Below are 21,744 nucleotides of genomic sequence, written 5' to 3' on the forward strand. Positions count from 1 at the left end.
CTAGGAATTAGAAAGACATTCACAGAAACAAGCAATATCCTACCGATAAATCCACAAAAAACTTTCACATTCAACTACAAAACCGACCAAACTAAAACAAGAATCAAAAACAACTTCAATAAACCAGCTCCAAGTACTAACTAGACTGATCAAAAGATAACTATACAAAGAAAACTCTATGGTCTATGGTAATGTATCCATGCCCATTTGCTATGCTAGACAGGTAGCTTTAGTATGGCTTGTGTGTATATGGGTTCTCCTGGTTTGGTAGGTTTTCTGCCATGTTATCAATGCAATTCTTTACAAAAGTAGTTGCATAGTATTGGCAGATTTTAGTTGTGCTTTAAAGCATACAGTAAAGTTTCTATCAAATGCAGTAACCTTTACTTGCATTTACTTGTATCATTTAACACACATTCTGACATTTCCACCCAAGAGACAAAAACTTAGCTTTGAGTAGATTCCTACCAATTTTTCAGCAAATTTATGTCCGGTGTTAGGTATAGGAGGAAGATGTTGTGGTCTCTAAATGGTACAAGCACACTATAGCCCACACCATTTCCTTATGCACATGTAATTAACAATTGAGAAGGGGGACCTCTACTTCAATCTAAGATTTTGTTTTTGAGTCCAATACTCTTAAGCAAACTTAAAGAGGTTGTCCAAGAAAAAACGACTTTGCCCCTATCCACAGGACAGGGGAGAAGTAGAAGGTTGCGGGAGGTCCAACCTCTGTATGCCCGTATTGACGTATTCAGCCCCGTCGGCTCTGTTATGTCCGACACATGACCCTTGGCTCTATTCATTCCTATGGAGCCGACAGAAAGAGCCGAGTACAGGCTTTTCCGGCGTACTCGGCTCTTTCTGGCTAATACAGAGATCGCCAGGGAGTACAGAGGTCAGACCCCCTGTGACCTTCTACTTTTTCTCTATCCTGCAGATAGGGGGAAAGTAATTTTTTTCCTGGACAACCTATAAGCTCTTCATCTTAATAATAGAAGAACACATGCTATCATGCCGGCCAGTAACTCCAACGAGCCACGAGTAGTGTTCCCTGTTCCTACATGAAGAATTATTCCAAAATGTCCATGATAAAAATGATCTAGCAGCACATTTAGAAGTCCTACAGGCAGCCAGGGGCTCTCTACCACTTACATACTGCTGCACTGTATGGCTTTACAATGAATAAAGAGCCCCTTTCATGGATAGTTTGGAGACTATTGTGTAATGTAAGAATGGAGCACACCTCTCCACAAACCAGTTACTGAGATCTTGGACATGGGAGAATCCTCCAAGCAGAAACCTGGAGACTGCCTGAAAGTAGATGAGGAGCAACTGCATTTTCCTCCATGTTATATAGTTAGTGAGGTTGAAAAAAATACTTTATAAGAATTTATTTATTGGATCAACCAGATCCATTGTGAAAATCATAAGATTTTTCCACACGGAGGCCTTGTACTAAAGTAGCCATACATTTTCAATAGTTGCCAGCCAAACATCTGTTCATCTGAGAGTGGTCTCTCTCTCTATGTTAGGACATAGAGGGAAAACAAAGAACGAGCCCTTCCGTCATGGGTAAAAATACTAATAGGGCCCATTTTAATCTTTGCTATGGACCCCTATGTCTTCTACGTACATCAATGCCTCAGTTTATCCATGAGGACTTCTAGGTGTGCCGCTTCATGCGGACTCATTCATTCACCATTATACCTTTAGCAAAATCTGTGACAGAAATCAAGCATAGGGGCTTAGAGAGAAGATACATCACTAACGTAAAAAAAACCCTCTATAAACAGAACGGAGTTGAGGTAACCAGCCCTCAATAACCCTGTAGCTGTAGACTAAAATGTGATTACACTGATTTCCTATGCATACAGTTTAGTAAAAGGCACGTGTTGCTCAAGGCGCCATTTTGAATTCAGCCAACAGTGACTCTGATTATCCTGTTTCGGTGTCAGCTCGGGTCTCTTCTTGAGAATTCTCAAAGGGTGAATTTATTGCTTCCAGGAAAGGCCCAGGGTAGGTTTGTGCTGAGTGTTGGATTCCTTTGTCCATATTACGGTCTTCATTTGTGTCCTCCTTGGCGCCAAAAGCAGGACAGGATCTGGTCCGTGCATAATTTGGCTCTGCTCTAGCATTGCCAACCATTTCGCTGACCGTGCTTAAAGGGGACGCCCGCCACCTTCGTCTCTGCAACTGATCTTCTTTGTGTTTTATGGAATACCAAGCCAAAAATATAAAAATGAATCCTAAGAATTTCAGACCAGCTGCCAGTCCAAAATAAACAAAACGAAATGATGTCACGTTGTATTCCCAGCAAGATCCTTGTACGCCACAGTCCTGTTGCCAAAGCATGCAAGTAGTATCAATAACAGCCCCAAAGTAGATTGGCGTAGGAATGTAAGCTGCAACAACAAAGAGACATTGGAACATTCAGAAATCTGCATCTTTTCACACAATAAATGACTTGCTAAATCGATGTTTGCTGCCAATGTAATCAGAGTGATATGTACAGCTACTTACATGGTTCTAGTTCACATAAAATCTATACTATATAGCTAAGGAGTCATATGGTTATAATATCTGTGAGTATATTGAAGGTCAAAACAGTTATACTTGCAATTTAGGTCTGATCCATGACCGCGAGTCTGTCTGTCTGTCTGTCCATGACCACATGATTAAAATTCTAAATTAAGATCTGACTGACTGTCCTAAACCTCTCTGCCGACTAACGCAAAAAGAAAGACAGTGAGCCCCTATGTTTTTACATTGTGGATTTTCATTTGGAAAATTTCCATATCAAATCACACTCCACATAAGTGAACAGGTTTTTCATAAATCTTGGGGCCCTATTACACAGAGCGATAATCTGCAGAATCAGTCAGATTTGTCAGATCATCGCTCCGTGTAATAAAGACAATGATCATCAGCTGATCATGTCTTTTGGGCCGGACCTAAAATCATCGGCTGCAGACCGCGCATCCCTACGTGTCATAGTGATGCGCGGACGACGGCTGATGAATGTGTAAAGAAAATAATAAAGTTTATACATACCTGTCCCCAGACACTCCCCAGAATCTTCCTTGCTTCTGTCCGCTGCCGCCACTGGAGCTTCAGAGCCAGTCTCTGAAATGACAGGCCTCTCAGCCAATCACTGGCCGAGACGGGACAGCGTCACAGCCAGTGATTGGCTGAGCAGCCTGTCACTTCAGAAACCAGCTCTGCAGTTCTCGCGCCGGCTTCTGGCAGAAGCAAGGAAAATACTGGGGAGTGTGGACAGGTATGTATAAACTATTATTTTACACTAAAGGCAAGGGCTGCATGGACATCACTTACAATGTCCATGCAGCCTTAGCTGCACGATAGTCAAGCCATGTAATAGGTTATGTAAGCGCTGCCTGCTTATCTGGAACTTCAAGCTAGGCATCAGACGGTGTAATAGGGGCTTTACTGTTGCAGATCTCACCTTAGATATCACTCAAAGCAATGCAAATGGTAAAACATGTGGACTCTAAATCAGACACAACATAAATACTGATCTAAACCCCATAAAAAATACAGTCTGAAAAACAGTCTGACATTTAAAAAAAATATACATTTCTGAATGCGAAATGGCCAATCTAATTTTTTTTTTTTTTTTTTTTTTAAGTACAATGGGGGAGGTTTATCAAACATGGTATAAAGTAAAACGGTCTCAGTTGCCCCTAGCAACCAATCAGATTTCACTTTTAATTCCCTACAGACAGACAGATGAAAGGTGGAATCTGATAGGGGGCTATCGGTTATTCAGTTTTTATCCTGGTGATCACATGATTGCTGGATAGTAGAAATGAGAGAATGTCAAGCATGTTCAGGTTTTTTGAAGCCCAGTGTGAGGCATTTGATTACTGGTGTCTAAAGAAATTGGATGCAGCATTAGAGAGTCTTGGAAAAAATGGATACAGCCATAGGCTATGATCACACACTGTCCTCATTTTGATGGTGAGAACAAATCCCATGACTGTATCTATGTTTTTCAGGGCTCCCTATGGCTGAATATAACTTCTTCAGCCACCGGTAATCAAATGCTGAGCATTCGGGTTTGGATAGCCACAGGCACTGTTGGGTCTTTGCAGACCCAGATCAGTGGTGCAGAGAGTGTCAGGGGGCTGTATTCCCCCTGTACCTGGGGGTAATTTATCAGCAGGGGCGTTGCTAGGGTCCTAAAACATTCAGGGCATGGGCCCTCTGAGTGCAGTCATAAGCGAGTAGTAATAATGCCCCCTGCTGTAGCCCCATATATTAATAATGTCTCCTGCTGTCCCCTCCATGTAGTAATAATGCCCCCAGTGTGCCTCCCATATAGTAATAATGCCTCCTGCTGTGCCCCCTATATAGTAATAATATGCCTGCTGTACATACCATAGTAATAAAGTTCCCCTCCTGCCTGCAGTTAACCCGACCATCCCCACACACACTACCCCACCTGACCCCCCACATAAACACTATGCTTCTTCCCTGCCTCCCCCGTGCTTCACCCCTGCGCTTTCTCACCTCCACAGCCTCAAGTAGCGCCAGGACGTGCTCCTCCAATTCAATATGCGCAGAGCGTGGTGCCGCTGCGGTGTGTTGATTGGATGCGTGCACCACGCTCTCGCTCTGCGCTGATTGGATTGGAGGAACACGTCCGGATGCTATGTTACTAGGTGAGGCAGAGAGCCGCATCTGACTCTCAAAATCAGGGCAGCAGGCATTTTAACCGGGGCATGAGCCCCAAATAAAACTGCCTAGCGACGCCACTGTTTATCAATCTCCATTACAAAGGAAATTTGTAAAGATAAACTGCTTTTTATGACAGTATGTATGTATAAATAAAAGTAAAATGTGGAAACAAAAAGGGACAAGAAACAAAGCCAAACTGAAAGAACACAACAGTTAGTGCTATAAAAAAGATAAAAATAACCACATATTTCCTTTTATGTTTTCTCCCAATATCCCAATTTGAAAAAAAGTACTATTATAAAAAGACATAAAAGAAACAAACAAAATTTTTATATATATATATATATATATATATATATATATATATTTAATGGGAATAAACATTATAGCTTTCAGATCTGCATATATTTAAATAAATATGACTGGTCATAAAGAGGGGAAGCTGACCCATTCAAGTGGTTACATTTGGAGAAACTTATGTTCACAACTTAATGTATTTTATGTTATACAATGAATCTTATATAAAGGTATTTTGAGCGTTGACATATAATTAAATTTAAATAAAACCACAATCCAACCCTATTTAGACCACTGCCTGGAATAAATAAGATCTCCTCGCTGTTAGAACTTTTGAAATATCAATTATCAGATTATGTATTATTGGCTTTTGAAACTGGTTAACAGAATCTACATGTTAGACAAGGGTCTCCTTTCAAATCCATAGCTCAACAGCACCCCCTAGTGGACAAAAGCTTTAAAGGCAATAATTATAGTTTTGCAAACTAAAAATGAGCCCTTGAAGGCCCTACGGTCCTGAATATTTGTTTATTTTTGTCTGGCGCTTTTGCAATGATGTCACTGCATGAGGCTTTGTATTATGTGGGACAAGTTGTATTTTCTTTAGGTTCCCTTTTGGGCTTCTTTTTTGTGGAAAACTTATATTTGTGAAACATGCTAAACAAAAGATTTACTATTTCTTTTACACCCTCACTAGTCATCAATGTTACAGAATTACTGTATACATTTGTTGTAATTACAGTCATATCACAAGTCCGGAGAGGACCAGAAATAAATCCAGTTTTTCTTTATTGTATCAATAATACTGTATACCAGACAAATATTTTACTGTGACTACTGACTAAAAAAATTCAAGGCAAAATAAAAATATTTGGTTGTCTTAGCAGCTGAGTCCTTTCACTAAGTCCACAGAAGGATGGGATGTGTACACATAGCCCTCTGGGTTTGGTTACTGGTGGCTGAGAATGTTGGATGCAGCCGTAGGAAGTTCTGGAAAACATGGATGCAGCCGTAGGAAGTTCTGGAAAACATGGATGCAGCCGTAGGAAGTTCTGGAAAACATGGATGCAGCCTATGGCAGTTACCGCCCTCTGCCGTTCTCTTTATATGTAGCGGTCTCTACTGATTATGATATGCAAAGATTTTAACTTTCAGAACAGCCAGTTACAACAGGGTCCCGGCTGACTGATCTCGGGGGGATGCAGTGCAGAGTCCCCTGCGGTTAGCCATGTCTAGCTCGGGTAAAAATGTACTGGGCTAATTTAATTTTTTCCCATACTTTTTTATCATATATTCTGGCCCTTTCAATAAAAGGGGTTATCTGGGCTTAGAAAAACATAGCAGATTTCCTCCAAGAACAACGCCATTCTTGTCCTCTGTTTATCTACGGTTTAAGATAAAGTTCTATTGAAGTGAAAGAAGCTGGATTTTTTCTATTTCTGGATAATAAAGCGTACATACCATTTCAGAATAAGCTGCTGTGTGTACACGGTGTTGCTGGGCTTGAAAAATATCTTGGGCACTAGCCCCATGGTATACAATTCCCCCGACCCCCCACCCCCAACAAAAAATAAAATGTTGCAGTACCCCAGTAGGGTTGTGATAAAACGGTGTGGTTTATTCCTCTTGATGTGCATGCACTGTCCCTATTTTCAATTGTCCCCGAGGGTGGAGCTTCGCTTCCATGATGCATCCCATAGACTGTACATACAAAGAAGAGGGGCTCCTGCTATTCTACTTACTATAAGCTTACAATAGTTTCCCTCCATCCCTCCCTCACTCTCTCTCTCCCTCCCTCTCCCTGGTTTATATGGGTAGAATGTAACTTCTCAGTGAGCTGCAAGTCTTTCTTGCCTCTCAGAACAGAGTTGATCATGGGGGAAGGGGGACTGTGAATGGGAAAGAAGCCTTTAATTTTATATTTACTCATACTATATACTTATAGCCATACTTACTAACTGTGTTTCTGTTCTGCCGGCTTCCAATGACGTCCCACTTCCCAACCAGCCAATCACAGAGCTGACCGGAAACACAATCGGGACCGAAAGATCACATAGCAGGGGCAGCGGGTGGAGCAGGATAGGTGGCTTATGGCTCACTTGTTGTTTTGGCTGTATGCAGAGTTTAAGATTTACCTGGACAACCTCTTTAAAGGGACTCTGTCAGTAGGTTTATGCTATCCCATCTCAGGGTAGCATAAAATAGTAACAGATAAGCTGAACAGAATAGTTCTGTGCAGTTGAATGGGATATATCCTCCTGAATAACAAACAAAAAGTAGTCGTCTCCATTATGTGCATGAGCCCAGTAGTCCTTGATATTCATGAAAATCAGAAAACTCCACCCACCAGCTGCCGATTGGCAGTTATCTATCCATTCTGTGTATAGGCAGTTAACTGTCAATCAGCAGCTGGAGGGTGGGGGCAGGGGTGTGTCAAGAATCCTATTCTCCTGCATATAAGGAGAACGGCTGAAAAAAAATTATGAATACACCGATCTGTTCAGCATTTCTGCCACTAGTTTATGCTGTCACTCATTTAAGGCGGCATAAACCTAGTGACAGATTCCCTTTAAGCACCCCCCATAGTTTAAATTGGTAATGTAATGAAGCAGAGGTCTCCTCATTTTCCTATATTAGCTGCATTACCCATTATATACAGAGGCTGACAATGTAAGTATGGATAATTCTTCAGCTGAAGCGCTGCACAGTATACTGTAGTTTCCTAACAAACTATGAAAACAGATGAACAGGAAAGCTAAATACGCATTATACCACCTTTCTACTTACCAAGAGTTCTCAACAAAACAAATTGCATTCCTAATGCAAAAGGCCTCTCTCCTTCATCCACTGACCTGAAAAATAAAGCATTAATGTCAGATATAAGACCTTAATAGTATACTTACTAGATCCCCAACATTAAATATTAGAAAAAGATTACAAAAAAAAATATTCTCCGCTGGGTGCCATGATTACTTTATAGTATTATAGAGCACTCTTTTGTATGGCTTGTGTCTGCTACAAGGGTCAATGGAGAGTGGAGAGGAAAATTATGAACGGGCCACAGCACTCCATTTACTATATGCTACTGTATTCAGCCGTGCTAAGCGTTTTGATCAATACAGGAGTGTCTAGAAGTGGTGTGAGTTACTCTCTAAAGTGAACAGTTGAGTGCAAACTATGCCTCGGGCTGCAGCTACATAAACCAATGTCTGTGATATTCAGTAGGGTTCATTCCAGGACACTGGTGCCAAAACGGATGATTCAGGATGGTAACATAATGTGTTTGCAGGCTATGTGACTTGTATCATGTCTAGCTGAGAGTAAGGTTCTGTGTGCGCCTCTAAAGCCGCGGCCACAAATGTCACATTTTGGGCATTTTACAGTTTGCGATTTAACGCTGTGACTGCACAATTAATAAGTGATGTTGATCCTAAGGGACTGACGGGATGCCACATGGAGAATAGTAATACATGGAAAATCTCTCTATTTGCTTTGCTATAATATTCCATAAATTTAATAAGTGTATGTGACGGAATATATTATAATGACAGTGAGGATCATTCGCATTACAGGGAATTTTCATTTGGTTACAGTCTCCAATTTCATCTAGCTCTAGGCTCTTTCACATCTCTTACATCTCATTTACATGGTTTTTATATTGTTTGTTTCATGCTATGCTGTGCTAGCCTCACACAGCAATGTCATGTCAAAATCTTTGAGACTAAAAGATTTTCTAGGCCACGAATGGCTGCAAAATCGAGATTGTTGCCCGTTTTCAGTGTCTTTACATGGCACAATCAATCAATCAATCGATTGCATATATCAGTGATGTCATTTTTCAGATCATCAGCAATGCATTCTTATGTGCCCTGCTGTGTGATCTGGCATCCTGCTCTCTATCCAGGGCTGCTGTATCTTTAGGCCATCCTGCCTCCTTCAGCTATCAATTATTCTGGAGGAGGCAACAGCCTGAAGTATATCAGTGATGTCAGTTTCCAGAACATTAACATGACACGTTTCTGGCAGTTGTATTGGACTAAGTATAGTCCAATGTTGTCTTTGTTTGCCCCTGAACTTATATCAGCAACAGATAAAATATAAAACTTCCCATAGCAACCATTTGTTTAAAATGCATTGGAAAACGTATTAAAAGGGGAAGTTCACAAAAAAATTATTTTAAAATCAACTGGTGCCAGAGATTTGTAATTTACTTCTATTAAAAAATCTCAAGTCTTTCAGTACTTATGTATGTCCAGCAGGAAGTGGTTTTCTTTTCAGTCTGGAGTGCAGGAGAGGGGATTCGCTACTGCCCTTGACAGTTCTTGTCACAGCCAGAGGTGGCAGCAGAGAGCACTGTGTCAGACTGGAAAGAATACACCACTTCCTGCAGGACATAAAGCAGCTGATAATTACAGGAAGACTTGAGATTTTTTAATAGAAGTAAATTACAAATCTCTGGCACCCGCTTGGACCAACTGATTTGAAGTAAAATTTGGGGTGAACCACCCCTTTAACTATCTGAATAGTAACAAACTAAAATATATGTGCAATAAAATCAAATTGTAAAGACAACTGAATGTTGTGAGCACAGTCTCCTCACCTGAGAGTCACTATGATAGCTGAGGGTTGGGCACATGCTGTGATAAGAGTAACAATGAAGAGGAAGATCAGGAATGGAATGAGTGTGTTGCAGGTTCGATCGCATTTTCCTGATACAGCATAGCCGTTTTCATGCAGATATGTCTTCACAATGACCACTCGGAGTTGGCTGCGTTGACCGACCGTGGGTGTAGTGATAACCTGACGACTCTGGACACAGCCACAGTCAGTATAATTTTTTGCCTACAACAGAAGCACACACACACACACACCATTATTTCTGGATGTACTAAATATTTCAAGCAAAGAATACAAATCTGAAAAAAGTTGTAATATGAATTGGTTCCAAGACAACCATTGTAAGGGTTAAAGTGAATCTTCGGCCCTCCAGCTGTTGCAAAACTTTAATTCCCATCATAACTGGCCAGGCATGATGGGAATTGTAGTTTTGCAACAGCTGATGGGCCCAGGATTCCCCATCCCCATTTAAGGTTATGTTCACACCCTGTGGATCTGCTGCAGAAATTCCACAGCCCTTCTGAAGCGTGTCAACGTGCCGATAAAGTGAATGCGTTGCCAAATACTTAGTGATATGTTTAGCAGCAAGTCCCATGTACACAGGAACGCTGAACATCACCAGGCCCTATTCTTTGTATGGGGAAGATTTGTAAGCATGCTCTATGACCTGTGCAGAGGCCATTGCCAAATACTTGAATACAGTGATATGTTTAGCAGCAAGTCCCATGAACACAAGAACTCTGAACATCACCAGGCCCTATTCTTTGTATGGGGAAGGTTTGTAAGCATGCTCTATGACCTGTGCAGAGGCCATTCTACAAGGGAGGGGACGCAAAGCTGCTATTGTCTTCTCTTTACACCAGTGTCACCTGTCTCTATAATTTTGTACATTTTACTTTCCATCTATCTCCTTCTTATCATCACAGACAGAACAGAAAGTCTCAACAAATTGTTAGGATTATTTTATAATAAACATAGTAAAATGGAAAATTAGAAAAAATAAATAAATAAAAAATCCCCAGTTTTTAAAAACTTGATGAAACATCTGGTCATATTCTCATGATGCATTCTCATTAAAGGAGAAGTTTTGCTATTTTGAAAATCTAGAAGCCAGTAGGGGAAGGGGTGGATTTGATAACGAGTACGCACTTACCTCTCCGCGTGCCCGCAATGGGCGAAGGCATTTTCCTCCGAGTTGTGATGATGGGCTGGCCGCTCAGCCAATTAGTGACTGGAGCGGCGTCCCGCCTCAGTCAAGGATTGGTTGAGTGGCCAGCCTATCAGTCGGGTCATGACGTATACTACCTGGAGATCCCACGGCCCCTGCGGCTGGCGGATAATCAAAATGGCCGGACTTCTCCTTTAAGGTATGATTTCATGCTGTAAGAATTCATATTGCTGACCCATTGACTTATAGGGACCTGTACCTTTATACGTCTGGGTTCCTGTCAACGCAGATTTCTTGAGAATCCAAGAGAACAAAATTCAATTTCCTTTTATGTTGTAATATAGAAATACTCTCCTAGAAGCCTAACAACCAAGGTCCATAATAAATGCCACTGTGTTACTGTACAGGGTCTGTGAATGTGGCAATGCTACAATATGTACATGGACCTTTAGATATTCGGGATAATGGGTGTCGCAAATAGTGCTGCACAGACATTACACTCAAGACATTTTTAACAAATTTTCCCATAAGAATTTATAGAAATGCAGACAATTGGTTCCACACCCCAAAAATAATGATTTATTATTCTGAATAACATGTAAAACAAATGAAACAAACATTCAGAAACAGCAGAATATGTGATATTATAAGTTACTGTACAGTAATGGAGAGGATGGGAAACACATGGCGGACAGAGACTGCAGGGAGCATGAAGGATTGAGCAGGGTAGATGTGGGCACATACATGCAGCACTCTCTGTCCGGGGAGAGGGGGGTTACAGCTATGAAGAGATTTCCTCCACAGTCCTGTCCCCTGATGCAAGCCCCAGCCTGAAGTGGATCTGCTATGATTTGGAAGGTGAGGGGAGACTTCCTGGGTCAGAGTACAGAGCTGTAGACCCCGCTATGCAGACCAGGCCCCTCCCCCACTTGCGCTCCCATCCAGTACAGGGAGCTCTTAAACCAAAGCAATGCTCCTAAACCAAGTCACAATTTTGAAAAACTGTGAGCTCTTAAACCAAAACGCTCTTAAACCAAGTTACTCTTAAACCAAGGTACCACTGTACATCTTTATGTATCTCTATATATCCTAACAACAAACAGATAGGAGGTGTCCCTGTTACATATTTTGTACAGGATTTCCAAGCTACCTCACTATACATGACCCCCATTACGTCTCTCTGATCCAATGACTAAAATTATATTAAAACGGAATTCCCATCTCAAAAGCAGTGGTCTGGCTGGTGCATAGAAAGCTATAATGTAGATTTAGAGATATAGGGGAACATTTATGAAGTCTTAAATTAGGCCCTGTCCTTATTCACCACACCGGATTTACTAAGTGGCAAACGCCTCTTAGATAAATCCAGTGGGACCTGCATCGAACACATGGCAGGTGCAGAAATCTGCATCTTCTCCAGTGCTAGCAGATATAAAACAGGTGCAGGAGGAGGCCACGCCTCCTTCTCACCTTGCCATGCCCTCCCTGCCCACCGATTGGGCAAACGGTGCTTACAGCTGGCATCTGCCACAAAAAAAATAAGAATCTGTGCCATAAATGTCCCCAATAGAGTGTGGGTGTGTGTGTGTATATATATATATATATATATATATATATATATATATATATATATATATATATTATATATACACAAATATATATATTATATCAATATAAACATCAGACAGACCACTGTTATTAGAGCAGAGTGGTGGTCTGTAACCTAGACAACAAGCTGTCAACAAGGGAGCGAAAACAGCAGCCATATTAGTAGAAGGGGACAAATTTACTTAATGAAGGTATTTGCAAAAAAATTTACCTTACAAGTTTATTTAATCTACAAGTTTATCTATGTTAGCTAAGATGGGAATATCCCTTTAAGCTTCTGCAGCCAATTCTAATCAATATAAACTTCTATTTGTCGGTGTAGCAATCGGACCTTGATGAACTATGGCTGCATTATTGAGATCGGTGAATCGGACATAGCGTGTTCTGACACCCGGTATCATTCAGCAACCAGGCACATAACGAAAATAAGTCAAGCAGAAAAAGTAGATTTCTCATCGGCCTGCAGCACGACCTTCAGACATAGGAAGACACAATAACTCGGTGGCTCACAGGCTGCTCAAGTTGCCTTGGCTCCGATTCGAGAGACTGGAATGCCAGCATGCCGTAGTTGTGTAGCCTGTATACAGAGATCACATCTCAGTGTGGAGACTGATATATCATCTGGACAGGCCTGCGTCCCAGAAACGCTTTCAGGATGCATGGAGTTCCCATTACAGAGCTGACAGTTGCCACAATGTGCAATGCTATCATATTTTTATTTATTTTTTTATGAGACTTTATTTCAGAAGACACTTAGGATCATGGACCTGTCGTATTCATCAAGCACAATTAGACTTGGCAGAGTAGCTGCACTCCTATATATCCAGCACAATGAGACCCACTGTAAGGATTCTTTTTTTTTTTTTTTAAATAAACTTTATAAAATTTTCATAGTACAAAATCATGTTAAAACCTCAATGATCCACATCCTACCCCATACTATCTCCATCAGCTAAATATACCCGGTCTAGTTCATTACCATTCATTATAAACCATAACCAAACAGCAATATGATCCGGAGGGGATTTCACCAGGGGGCTCAATCCATCCCTTTACCAGGAACTATCTAAAATCTTCCCCTTACCAACAATATATGCCAGTTTACTAACACCACCACTATATCTTACCACTATACTAACCGCAGAATCCAGATACCGTCGGGAGAGCACAACAAACTAACTTAATTGAAAAATTATAAAGTCAACACTTAGCCAGCAGACTCGGTTGTCCCTCAACAGAGCTCCGCTCCCCTTGCCTACATTTCACCCCCCAAAGAAGAGGAAAAGAAAGGGGGGGGGGAAGATACAGAAGGGAAAGAAAACAGACCAAAAAAATAAATAAATAAATAATTAAACTAAAAATAAACGAGACTACTAGATTATAGAGATATACTTCTGTTCTTTATCCACCTGGTAATTCCATCCATTCAGGGTACCCTCTCTTGCCGAACCGCCCCATCTCTGGAGCCGTTCTGCCCAGCAGAGCCCTTCCCACCAACCATTCCTTCCTGGAACACAGGAAAGCCCACTCAGGTAGACCACCAGTGCTCCATACACTCAACTCAACTCCCGGAAGGGCCTCATCCACCATTTATCATGATAAATTATGGTCTCCCCGTCAGCTTCCATTCCAAATCATCCCTCCACACCTCAGGTGTTATAAAAATAAATAAATAAGTGAAATCAAATAAAAATTAAAACTTAAATAATAAAAATAATCATAAAGAATACTGGAGGGGGGGGGAAATATGAATAAAAGTAAGGATTCTTTTACAGAGCCCAATATTTTACTGTGCACAGCTACAAATGACCGCTGATCAGCAGGATTGACGTTTACTTGCAATTTACAAGACACGATTAATCGCACAGCTGGGTTGAATGAATGATCGCTGTATCATTCGTGTGCCCATTCATGTGCATTGTTATCGGCCACATAGCTCTTCTTTAGTTTGTGTGCAGTATACATATATACAATTCAGAGGTACTCAATGTCCCAGTATGAAAAAAAAACAACTGTGCAAAAAAACATTATATCACAATGGTACTATACATTATATAATGGGATAATTCAACCCACAGGAGATCATGTTAATGTCATACCAAACACATCAAGTACAATTTGTGGGCAAGAAGCTTACCCCTAAAACTGGAAGTGCATGCATTGCGCATGCATACAAGTCCCAACCCATTATATATGGGTCCAACGGGTCCCATCCCATTATATATGGGTCCAACAAGTCCCATCCAATTATATATGGGTCCAACGGGTCCCATCCCATTATATATGGGTCCAACGGGTCCCATCCCACTATATATGGGTCCTACGAGTCCCATCCCATTATATATGGGTCCAACGAGTCCCATCCCATTATATATGGGTCCAATGGGTCCCATCCCATATGGGTCAAACGAGTCCCATCCCATTAAATATGGGTCCAACGAGTCCCATCCCATTATATATGGGTCCAACAGGTCCCCTCCCCCCTCCCATTATATATGGGTCCAACGAGTCCCATTCCATTATATATGGGTCCAATGGGTCCCATCCCATTATATATGGGTCCAATGGGTCCCATCCCATATGGGTCCAACGAGTCCCATCCCATTAAATATGGGTCCAACGAGTCCCATCCCATTATATATTGGTCCAACGGGTCCCCCCCCCCCATTATATATGGGTCCAACGGGTCCCATCCCAATTATATATGGGTCCAACGGGTCCCATCCCATTATACAATGTACAGCAAGATTGTGAATAACTTTTGCACTGCTGTTTTTTATAATGGGATAATAAGTACCTATGAATTGTATATATGTATACCTCACAGGAACTTTTTTTAATATGTTATGATTTTTGCTTATTTTGGATCGATTACACAACTATTGAATCATTAGTAACATTTGGATATGTATTCTGTTGTGTTCTGATTGCACAGTAGAGTGACGTGCTATATAGCATTTTAGAACCCTTGTCTATGCTTGAGAAGGGCAACAATGGTGAAACGTCACTTGTGGTGTCAATAAGAGACACTTTTTTCCCTTTGAATGTGGTCTCTAACCCTTACTTTGTCTGTGTATCTGTACCCTCCTATGTTGGATATGTATGTATCCATCGCTGCTTATATTTGATATTTGTAATATGATTTAAAGTATGAATAATTTGGGGGTGTAGTATGGGGTCTGAATTAGGATTTCCCGATTGGCGTGCAGTTGCTCCTGCCACCATGGATACACCCATGCTGGGTGGTTTACGTGCATGAACCTTATTGAATCAGAATAGGGCTTGTGCACTAAACTCATCTGGCATGGACATATCCATGGTTACCTAAAGGAGCGACTGCATATTGATCAAGAAAACCTGCCTGTCAGGGCAGCAAACATTACAATATTCAGGAGAGTCTCATAGCAAGGTTTTAGATCCCAAAATTATTATCACTCCAGATCGGACTGCTGAACTAATTCAGACCCCAAAACAGACCATAAATAAATTCTGACCCCTAAAATTATTCATGGTCTCACCAGACTGCTAAGGTTGAAAGGTTGAAATCCATAGCAAAATGCATTTTCAGCATGTAAATAAATGAATGAATAAAGTAGAAAAAAAGAAAATAATAAAACTTTAGAACTATTCATCACACTCATGTCATAGCAGTTCTGGCTCTCCGTCACATCTGTTTGACCTCCCGTGAGATGATGTGTCACATGACGGGCCATGTCACACTTCAGCCAAAAATACAAAGGCCCACCTCCATGACATGTCATCTCGCAGAAGTGTATAAAGAGAACTCACATGACCCCAAATAGCGGCGGCAAGGAATCGATAAAGGATTTCTAAGGTAAAGTATGTAACAAGTTTAGTATTTTAGTTTTGTTAACAGTTTTATTAAATTTTTTTTTTTATACCGGACAAATCCCTTTAAAGAGAATCGGTTACTGGACAAATCTCTTCATATTTGACAATATATTGAATACTGCAATAATAGGAAGACAATTGGTGGTGCTCATGTGAAAATGTAGACTGGACTAGTACAAAGGGTGAGCCCAGTATAAGGGCCTGTCATGGCTGTGGTGGTGACCCATACTATGGAGCATATCTGCACCCGTTCCTCCAGTCTGTCCGCTGCAGCAAACACCATGCCCTGAATGTCAGGGCTTGAGTCCACTTGTACTATTGCTCCATCTCAGGGCTCCTTACCAGTCCCCACTCCCTGTTCTCTCTTCGCCAGCACATGTTTCTCTGTTTCCTAGGGCAAAGTGAGATTTAAAGGGCCAATGCACCCCTAATTGGCGGCTATCTTGTAATATGTGATTTAAAAAGCCCTACCCTGTCATGTCTCCCTTGTTGGAGCCTTTGTGTCCCTACCTCATTAAAGCGTTCCCTGACCGTATTCCTGTCCATTATACAACATTCCCTGCTGCTGTACCTGGCTGTGTCCTGTCTATGTTAATCTCTGTTGCATTTAGCCCGCCACCACAAGCAAACCAAACCAGGGGTAGCAACCTGGGGGGGTCTCCTGCCGCAGCAAGTCCGACCTGCCTTACAACGGCCTCTGGTGAAGACCTACGGCCCCTCAGACCGCACTCCCTGGAGCGCCTTTCCTCATCACTTGACTTAGTCCAGTGGATCCACATCCTCATCTGTTACAGGGCCCCTCATGGAATATATGCTTTTATATTCTGACTCTATAATACATGGAGTTTAAATTGGTGCTTTTAGCCGTGATTCGTAAAATGTAATCTTGCACCAATCATAAGGAAGATACTTGACACCAGGGTTTTCATCTGTCACTATGTCTATGATCAGATTGCTTTCTTTTTTTTTTTTTAATAAATGACACTTAAGTGGCACTCATTACGGCTACCATAAAGCGGGGGCACATTGTCTGCATATGTACTGTGTCATTAATGCAGAGGAAAGGAAGAGCCTTAGTCCCAATGACATAAATGCCTCGCACCTCACTGATAACTGGAAGAGTCAGCAGACAAGTAGCTCACATTTTGTACTTACAGCAATGCTTTGATTTCCCACACTGATGCATCCAGCGAGACAAGGATTGAAGTATGTAATTCCATCTGATCCGCACACTGGCTCGTATTCATGAATTTTACAACCGCAGTTAACATTACAGCCACCTGTTAGGTTCCTGTGTGCCATGGTTAGCGTGGGACTGCAAGGGAACGAGGAGGGAGATGGCGATAAGTAACTTAGTATCTTACTGTATGTTAACAAGTTGCATTAAGACACGTAACATATAAAACTTTGCAAAACAACTTGGAAAACTTGTGGTGTTCTAACTAAAGTCCCATTACCCATTGGGCCTTATGCACAGATAATTATGTATAGTGCAAATTACTTATTTTCAGAGTTACAGTTTATTCTTTAAACTACAGATTCAATTTTTACGGAAGAAAATTTAAAAAGGGGAAAAATTTCACATCTGATGTAGAATCTGTGTGGATTACATTGGGCGGCTTGGAGGTTGGTTAGTCCCAGTGAATGGGGCTAAAATGTGTCCAAGCCCAGGAACAAATTTACAACAATCAATGTATGGCGCAAATGGTAAGGTTTGCCTTGGATTTCTGCACTGGATTCCATTAGATATTCTTACCATCCCCAGCTACACCTGCCACTAGAAGCATCACTTGGTTAAACTGCTACAACTAAGCCCTGACAGAGAAGGACAATTCAAGGACTCATTTACTGGACTTTTATTTATAACCTCAAGAGATGAAAGAATCAATCAAGCGTGTCGTATTTAATAAATATATATATATATATATATATATATATATATATATATATATATATTTATATATATATATATACACACACACACACACATACACAGGAGCTGTGTGTATACTGCCAGGCTAATATGCTCAAAATATGTTGGGCAGACCACAAGTAAAAAGCAATGTCAGGGCTGTAACATCATCCTGCTGGGTGGATTAGGCTGACAGAGTCCTGAGTGCTCAAGCCACAGACCTGCACTCACTAAGCCATTAAAGCTTTAAATGTGGAGGATGTCTAACATTTCACTGCCAAATGCACATGGCTTCATTTCTTTATTACAGACTATGACTAGCATTAAAATGGATTGTTCAATTATATATTTTACCTATCTAGGTGAGGGTCTGACCACCAGGACCCCCCCAATGGTCAGAAGAACTGGAAGTGGCAGTTAGAGATGAGCGGACCTCAAGCATGCTCGAGTCGATCCAAACCCGAACTTTCGGCATTTGATTAGCGGTGGCTGCTGAAGTTGGATAAAGCCCTAAGGCTATGTGGAAAACATGGATATAGTCATTGGCTGTATCCATGTTTTCCAGACAACCTTAGAGCTTTATCCAAGTTCAGCAGCCACCGCTAATCAAATACCGAACGTTCGGGTTCACATCGACTCGAACCCGAACCCGGTTTGCTCATCTCTAGTGGCAGTCGATCTGCATTGTGACTCCATTTAAACTCTATGGGGGAGATTTATCAAACATGGTGTAAAGTGAAACTGGCTCAGTTGCCCCTAGCAACCAATCAGATTCCACCTTTCATTTTCCAAAGAGTCTGTGAGGAATGAAAAGCGGAATCTGATTGGTTGCTAAGGGCAACCGAGTCAGTTTGATAACGTTTGATAAATCTCCCCCTATGTGACTGCTGTACTCGGCTTGCCTGCCTTTAGTTCACAATATATCTGTCAGGAGCCTGCCTTCATGCTCGGCTCACAGCAACACCGGCCAGCCTCCCGCAAGCGTATGCCGGATCGTACGGGCAGTTGCGAAGAAAGCTACAACCCTATCCCTTGCGAGCGGTTGCTAAGGACGCGGCGGCATTGCTTTTGTTATTGCCATGGCCGAGGCTTCTCTACCAGCCCAGGTGTAATGTATTTTCACTTTTCATTTTACTGACTGGCGGCCGACATCACCAGTCGGCTTTGCATAGAGATCTGGGGCTGGGACTCTAGCCTCCATAAATATCCTCTTCTGTGTGTCCTGCCTTGCCTGCCATAGAGCCTCAGTACCTGAGTGTCCCTTGACCTAGCATTTGTATCCTGATTCTATTTCTGTTTTCCTGATTTCTGGCTTGGCTTCTGACATTTCTTCTGACTCTGATTTTGTACTGCATCGACTGTGTTATTGACCGGGATAGTTTATCCTGCTACTATTGTGTCTTGTCTGTGTTTTGTGTTACACCTGTTCAGGTCAGGGACTGTCGCCCAGTTATCCGTCATCTGATGACAATGGGTCTCCGGCTTGTGTACTGTACGTAGAAGGGATTGGAATGTAAAAGAAAATAAAAACTCAACATTGGTTACCTTATTGTTTTACTGCATGCAAACAGTACAACGGCTAAACAAAATTCACTTCTCACAAGGACCATGGACCTGGCTGTACAGAGCCCTCTGCTTCTACATACTGACAGGTCCTTTAAATTGGTCGCTGTCAAGCAGCCAGTGTAAATGGACGGCTCTGGCTGTCAACACAATGAATGACCCCTTGTACAATTTAATTTATCGTTTACCTACCCAGTAGTGTAAGGTATATTGATTCCTCCAAGATTAATACTTTCACATCCCACAATGAAAAGAGTAGAAAAGCAGAGCAAGGAGACGCCGCTACAGATCATGGCCAGTTTTGCAGATTCCCTTGCACTCAGTTTCAGCTTCTTGATGATGTAACCACCAAGCACAATGCCCACACCAGCGCTAGGGACAATGATCAGACCTAAAAACAAAAAAATAGGACATTATCATTGTCTATTATCATCACCGTCCTTACAGCTGACTGTATTCATTATTATTCATTTACAATATACTCATATAATGAAAATTTATGAACAAGCCTCATTGATACTACACAGAAGAGCTGTACTCATGCTGGATGATAAATAATTATAGATAAAAGACATGAAAAATTCACCAAACATCATAAATTGCCTATTTTAGGTATAGTAATATATTCTGTTCTCCCACAAGTCACATAACAGTGCACTTTATGTATCTTCATAAAGATCATTGATCTCTATGTTAACATTTCCATCTATTAAACAAGCATTAAGAATGGGAGGATGAATATGAGCAATTCCCACCGAGAAAACCAGAAAGAGAAGCATATGCTCAAGCAATGTGCAAGGTAAAAGAGGGAGGTGGGAATCACCCTTTAAGGATGACTCCACTAACATCAGATGTTGGGGAATTAAGGATGTTTAATTAAAGGGGTTTTCCAGCGAATGATCTTTTCTTTTAAATCAACTGGTGTCAGAAAGTTATATAGGATTTGTAAATTCCTTCTATTAAAAAATCTGAAGTTTTTCAGTACTTATCAGCTGCTTTATGTCCTGCAGAAAGTGGCGTATTCTTTCCAGTCTGATACAGTGCTCTTTGCTGCCCCTTCTGTCCAAGACAGGAACTGTCCAGAGAAGGAGGGGTTTTCTATGGGGATTTGCTACTGGTCTGGGCAGTTCCTGTCTCGGACAGAGGCGGCAGCAGAGAGCACTTTGTCAGACTGAAAAGACGACACCACTTGCTGCAGGACATACAGCGGCTGATTAGTACTGGACAGCTTAATATTTTTAAATAGAAGTAATTTAGAAATCTACATAACTTTCTGAAACCAGTTGATTTAAAAGAAAAGAAATCTTGCTGGAGTGCGCCTTTAATATATAGGAAGCTGGAGTGCAAACGAAAAACAAGCACCACGAAAAAACACATGGTCGCTGTAACCCAAGCAACTGAAACCAAGGCTCTAGAACTAAAGGTCATGAAATTGACCCACTAAGCCTTCATGTATCCGGTGAACCTATACCTAGCTCAGTTGGTTCTCATATATTGGTTAGACAGACATTGTGTCCCGCTTGCTCCTATCGCTATTTGTTTCTCTGCTTTAGTTGTATCCAAAAGTTTCCATGGATCATATCCAAGTGTTTCCAAGGAGGCATTTCTATTCTAAGTACATGTCCAATGCCCAAATACTGTTCTAAAATTTATGTGGCTCAGAAAAGTTGAAGGAGATTTCGGGCACAGTGTGGACCAAAACAAGGTTAAGAAGGTTGCACCTGGTGTGGAGATCTGCAAGTGTATTATTCAAGGCATGGCAACAGAAGGGCAGAGGTAACTGGCAGTGCCCAGGACGAGATCTACCATTATAAAATAGGATTTTAAAGTAGATGACTTTCCATTCGATATCTTATTACAACGGGGTCTGTCGGCAGCCTTGGTATTCGCCAGGGACACTGCATCAATGTACTCTTATGTTGATTTGTATTCTTGGTGGCACTTGTTGGTGGCATAAGGAGCTGATATGTGTATTTGTGTGGGTATGTATAGGCTGTGCTGTACTGTTATTAGAAACAATAGGGCA

The 21,744-nt window shown here is 41.4% G+C and overlaps 1 protein-coding gene across 2 annotated transcripts in view; it reads right to left on the minus strand.

Moving 5' to 3' along the window:
• Positions 1–939: 939 nt before the first annotated feature.
• Positions 940–21,744, minus strand: part of SLCO5A1 (solute carrier organic anion transporter family member 5A1) — a 76,736-nt gene continuing 55,931 nt past the window's right edge. For both annotated transcript variants that reach the window (XM_069959973.1, XM_069959974.1), the window contains exons 6-10: positions 19,911–20,109; positions 17,399–17,558; positions 9,599–9,840; positions 7,786–7,850; positions 940–2,405 (exon numbers count right to left, since the gene is read on the minus strand). In XM_069959973.1, the coding sequence (XP_069816074.1) occupies positions 1,939–2,405; positions 7,786–7,850; positions 9,599–9,840; positions 17,399–17,558; positions 19,911–20,109 (1,133 nt within the window). In that variant the 3' untranslated portion in view covers positions 940–1,938. The remainder of the gene's footprint in view (positions 2,406–7,785; positions 7,851–9,598; positions 9,841–17,398; positions 17,559–19,910; positions 20,110–21,744) is intronic.

This window comes from Dendropsophus ebraccatus, chromosome 2, assembly GCF_027789765.1.
Source record: "Dendropsophus ebraccatus isolate aDenEbr1 chromosome 2, aDenEbr1.pat, whole genome shotgun sequence".
In the NCBI taxonomy this organism is placed as follows: Eukaryota; Metazoa; Chordata; class Amphibia; order Anura; family Hylidae; genus Dendropsophus; species Dendropsophus ebraccatus.